The 6000-nt window shown below is 39.5% G+C and overlaps 1 protein-coding gene across 1 annotated transcript in view; it reads right to left on the reverse strand.

Moving 5' to 3' along the window:
* Positions 1 to 4486, reverse strand: part of LOC145394632 (zwei Ig domain protein zig-8-like) — a 156303-nt gene extending 151817 nt beyond the window's left edge. The window contains exon 1 of the mRNA XM_080268414.1: positions 4349 to 4486. Coding sequence (XP_080124540.1) covers positions 4349 to 4354 — 6 coding nt within the window. The 5' untranslated portion in view covers positions 4355 to 4486. The remainder of the gene's footprint in view (positions 1 to 4348) is intronic.
* Positions 4487 to 6000: the final 1514 nt, after the last annotated feature.

The raw sequence follows: 6000 nt of genomic DNA on the forward strand, positions 1-6000 counted from the left end.
AGTAATGAGCCTCAGTCGGGGCCAAAAGCAGTGAGAACGAGAGAGAGTTGGCAGGGGAGAGGAAAATGGGGAAGACGAAAAAGAGAGATGGAGGAATGAATTATTTTTTGTGTATTTATAAATCCATCATATTCATCTATCCAGATATACAATTATCTGCCTGTCCATGAGTCTGTCGCTGTATTTTCTGAGTAAGGGAGAGAGAGAGAGGGGACTGGATCTAAAAATGTGCAAGAGAGAACTGTTTATTGTCTGTGGGGAAGGACTGAGGGAGAAACTGAGCAAGAGTGTGAAAGGGAGGGGGAAATGAGACAGCTAAAGAGACAGGAAGAGAAATGTAAATATACCGTATAGTACTGTGTAAAGCGTGTTCAGAGAGGGCCGGATCTGAGTAATATGCAAGGGAAGAATGCCGGCATTTTGTGTCTGAGGTGAGAGGGACTGAGCAAGAGGGTGAGAAGGAGAAAACGAGAACGACGAAGAAGAGCGAGATTAAAGAGGGATAATGTGTGTAAAAAGGAATAAAGGTAAGAGAGGACAGGATATAAGTAAGAGGAGAAAGATAGAAGTATTTAGTGTCTGTGGAAGAAAAAAAAAGTGAGGTAAGAAGGGTAAATGAGGAGAGTTAAATGAAGAGAATGGAGAGAGAAATGTAAAAGAAGGAGCACTCAGATACTGCAATACGTACGTCCTGCTAATTGCTTGAAAGCCGAATATTTGAGTTTGCCTTCATACCCTAACCTACTGTCGATTGTTCTCCAAGTCGATTTACTTTAGTCTTTCCTGGTCTTTAACATTTCCCCTAAGTTTGCTTTACGTCATATAAAAAATCTTTGAGGGGTCCTTCCCCATGGTGAGGCGCAGGGAAATACGTGTACAAGTATGAGGAGGTTTGCCTCCTTGGTGGAAACTGTAGTTATACTCCACCCAGGGTGCAAATTGCAACCACATGTCTTATCCTCTTCAACTCCTCGAGCGAAAGTAAAATAACCGTAAGTACCCCAACAAAGTCGCCATGATTATCCAGTTGGGTTGTCTGAAATTGGGAGGATTGACAGGATGAGTCCCCAAATTACTTTTGGCTCGATGAACAGACAAGACGGACAGCCAGACAGGCAGGTTAAAAAAAAAAAAAAAATCTGCGTGAGGCCCTAATGGTAAAGGTAATAACAGGTTAGTGGCGAGCTAAATGGAGTCAAGTCCCGATAATGCTTTTTGGTAAATGGCATCCCTCACACACACTTCTCAGGCGGTCACATTTTGATTATGGTCAAGGGTTTCACTTAAGGTTTGCTCCATTAACTCTTGCAGTGTGGTGACATCTCTGGTATTTATTTATTTCTTGCCACCGATAGATTCTTTTCTTCAGCTTTGGGAGACCTTTGGGAGTTAAGTGATTATGTTGCTGACCCATTTATCGTAAGAGTTTTCTCCCAGGATAAATAAATCGTCTGGTGTCAGCAAAAATATAATAAACACAGACGTCGTGGCAAACACTGATTAATCACGCAAACCCGAATACGTATTGTCTTTTTTATTCTCCCTACAGTACCAAACGATTGAATTCAACTTAGAAAAGCTCTTTCGTACTGAACCGGTTAATGAAGCCTGTGCTATCCAACCCAACCACTTCGAAATGTCTCCTAAACTGAAAAAAAAATCATCTGCATGCTGAAAATATGAAAACGTACTCGGGGCGAAGTGGTTGAATGAGTAGCATGCCAGTCAGTCCGTCGGTCATAAACGGCGCGGATCAGTTAGTTATATTTTTCAGAGTTCACTCCGCCCAGTCACTCTGGTTCAGTTGTGAGCGAGATTGACGGACAGCCAAAATTTCGTTATTCCCTTAATACTTTTCCCGGAGCCTCGATTACTGGTTACCGGGTATTTCATTTATGTGCCCCAATAAACGTGCCGGTGTGAGAGGGACTGATGGTTTTATGGGATTATGTCGGTGTCCGATTGTAAATGTAGTTTTGAACACATAAAAGGCATGAGCTTGTGCCCAGCCTCTACACACAAATGTGTATCGATCTATCTGTCTATTTAGTTATCAAACTAGGTCTCTGCTGTATTATCCACACACACACACACACACACACACACACACACACACACACACACACACACACACACACACACACACACACACACACACACACACACACACACACATAGATATACAGATAGATAGATTGATATACACTATATCCGGGAGGAAAAGGCATAACTTACGGAAATGATAGATGAGGGAATTTATAAAAAAGAATAAATGCTTGATGCAATTGCCCTAGGAGTTGTCTCAGTAAATGGTCCTCAACATTTTTCTCCTCCTAAGCAAAGACTTATCCTCTGCACTCTGTCTGTCTGTCTGTCTGTCTGTCTCTCTCTCTCTCTCTCTCTCTCTCTCTCTCTCTCTCTCTCTCTCTCTCTCTCTCTCCTGACCCCATCTCACACCCTCCATTATCTCAACACGACCAAAGAACCTCCTCAGTCATCTTTATTTAACACCACATTAATTTCCATGTGTGTGTGTGTGTGTGTGTGTGTGTGTGTGTGTGTGTGTGTGTGTGTGAGAGAGAGAGAGAGAGAGAGAGAGAGAGAGAGAGAGAGATGTACGCTGGATAATGTCACTCACTTGCTTGGAAATGGTGTCTCTAGGATATTCTATTCTTGCTTTCTCAAAACAGTTTTATTCACTTCAGGTTAGACTCTTACGAATGTAGAGGTTAGACAATGCCATCCTTAACCATTTAAAGGGAAGAAGCTCTCCTTATTTGAGTATAATGGCGTGGAAATTGAAATAAACAAGTAAAAAGTCATTGGACTGAACTGGTTGGTGATGACTGAAGGTGGTTTGGTTCATTTCGCTGGACTCTCTGAAAATAGTTCATAGACTGTTAGTTTCTTCTTTTTATTGTCTCTATCTCTTTCCTTCATTCCATAAACGTATAAATTATGGGGATCGGGAAAAGTATGTATTCCATCATCGCCGTCATGACCATTAAAAATATTAAAAAGGTTTTGTCTGGGAGTTGTAAAAGGTGATTAAAAATGCAGAAGTTACATACCGGTACATTATATATATATATATATATATATATATATATATATATATATATATATATATATATATATATATATATATATATATATATATATATATATATATATATATATATATATATATATATATATATATAATTTATTATGATTAAATCGAAAATATTATTCTTGTAGGTGTACTTCCTGTAACTGATGGACAGCCATCATTTACAGGAAGCACACCTACAAGAATAATATTTTCGATTTAATCATAATAAATTATATAGGAAGCACACCTCTTCCAGCGGCCGCTGTAAAAATATACCATACAACTGAAGGTCCAGAAAACTGGAGAAATGCATTTATTCTAAACCTTATCACATACAGGATTTTATAGGTAACCTTACTTTTAAACGACAATCCTCATTTGATAAATACATTTTTCTTTTGTACACGTGTTTCCTTTTTACACATCTATGTTGTTGGTTCTCACGTAGAACTCTTCAATTTGCACCTATGTTTATACTAGAAAGATAGATAGAGATAGATAGATAGATACTGTAGGCATAGATAAATATACACAGTCTAAGAATGTGTGTGTGTGTGTGTGTGTGTGTGTGTGTGTGTGTGTGTGTGTGTGTGTGTGTGTGTGTGTGTGTGTGTGTGTGTGTGTGTGTGCGTGCGTGTGAGTGTTTTCTTTACAATAATGTTAAGGACAGTCGATTACCTGAGGTCTCACTAGTGTGCATCAGTACTTCTGACATACCTTCACAAACATAGTCATGCCTTTCTTCGATTTTTTCAGCCATGCAATGCTTTGTACATTCACACAATTGCTTCAGCACTGCTACAGCATTTCCCTGGTACTCCGTCTCTGGCTTATCAACTCCTTCAATTCGATGACTTCCTTTATTTCTATTACCAAATAACACTACTCAACTTTGAGGAGGCTTTTGGTACTAAATGGTAATCTATGCCATATATTAACCCATTCACCACGCAGATAGTCTCATAATTTTAGTTATTTGTTAGCTAAAGAAAAAAAATAGTCCTCAGGTTGGAAGAATTAAGAAAAACTGTTATGCGTTATGTCCCAGTTTTATTATTCCTGTCTGCAGACGATTTTCTTCAGCTCAGGAGGTAAATTAGTCAAGGAGTTAAGAGTACAGCCAGCCCTTCCATAGGGAAAAGTCTCCTTGATCTTAATAAAATCGTATGGAAATAGAAATAAGAAAATGAGATAGACGTCATCAAATTGAAGAGGTTACCATCAGTTCCGTCATGCATCATATCCTTTACTTACCCACATGTCGTTCGGTCGTCTATTGTGATGAAGTGTCTGCCATTTCTGCTGCTGAGTCCAAGGGTAACTTCCGCCTCCCAGTTTCCTCTCAACCCCAAGGCTGAGGCGTGGTTAGGCTATTGTTTCGGGAGGTCTTTCAACACGAGTTTGATCCCGATGTTCTGCTATTGTTCCGGGGCTCTTTTCACTCAGATTTTGCCTCGTTGTGTGACTATTGTTTCAGGAGCTCTTTCAGTACGAATTTTGCCCCCTTGTTTTGACTTTTGTGTTTTTCTTTTTATATCAGTTTAGGCGCGCTGTTTGACTATTGTTTGGGGGGTCTATTTCACCACGAATTTCGCCCCGTTGTTTAACTGTTGGTTCGTTTCTATTCTTTTTTCTCCAACAAATTTAGCCCCGTTGTTTCGGGGTTCTTTTCAACACTGATTTAACACTGTTGGGCTCGATCCTCAGATTTAGGTGTCTAATTAGGTAAACTTTCTCGGTGAAGCTGTTGTTCTTGAGTTTTCTTTGTTTTTTCCTCTTTTTTTTTTTTACCTTAATCGAGAGTTTCTTCCTTTTTCAGCATATTTCACGTAGCTCAGTGGCAGAAAAAAGGCAGTACTACGGCTCTACATCCTTCCTGTGGCACACTTTCATGACTAGCATCATACTGCACTGTTAGTCTGTTGTTACAGTTCAGCATTCTGCATGGAAAGATGACAATCTAAGTCAAGTTAAAGTGAAAAAACGTATAGCCTAGTTCCTAATGTTCTTGCTTGTTCTTTATGCTCGTTCCTCACGTTAGGGTTTGCGATTTAATTCAGTTTGTCGGTGAAGCTACTGTTGTTTGGCCTTGAAAGTTTTTGTTTGTTGTTCTTGTTGATTTTGCTTGTCCCTCCTCCCACCACGGAGTCTGTGTTGATTTTGTTAAGTGCTCTTCTAACTGTCCTCTTACTGCGGCTATTTTACCGTACCTTTAATTCATTTAGGAAGATCACACACATGTCTAACTGTCTCTTTCCCTATATGCTTTAATTGATTATACATATCTCTTTCATTTATTGCTTCGTTTTACATCATACCCTTCTGGTTCTCAGGTCTCTTACGTACAGTATTATTTTATTTTATTTTTTTAGCTACTCTCTCTCTCTCTCTCTCTCTCTCTCTCTCTCTGCCATTTCCTTTCCCGCAAGCGTTTCACCCCCCAACCCTCCCGCTCAGAGTTCTCGGTATTATGATTACACTAGTGGAATAAGAAGAGGTTTAATCCGCTCTCATTCCCTCCCCACACACAGGGCGGTGAGTGGTGGGCCGCGTTCCCTAATGTTCCTCTCCACTAAGAGCGCTTTAATCTCTTGTTGCCGGCGCTAAATGGAGTTATATTAATCCGGAAATTAATTCTCTATTCATTCACAGGTACTCTCTCGCCGTTTTTGCTCTTCGTCTATGTTAAAATGTTGCAGATATAGTTTTTTTTTTTTTTTCCTGGTTTTCCTCTACACTAACAGCCCTTTTATTATTGTGGGCACTAAATGAATATATATTACCGGTAATTCACAAATAAATCTCACTCGCTGGTACTGATAATCTATGACAGGAGTTTTCATGTTATTTTCTTTTTCCTGATGATCCCTTCCACAAAAAGAGCTTTAATTATTTGTTATTGGTCA

This window comes from Coenobita brevimanus, chromosome 28, assembly GCF_032717465.1.
Source record: "Coenobita brevimanus isolate Jiangsu-jjx chromosome 28, ASM3271746v2, whole genome shotgun sequence".
Lineage (NCBI taxonomy): Eukaryota > Metazoa > Arthropoda > Malacostraca > Decapoda > Coenobitidae > Coenobita > Coenobita brevimanus.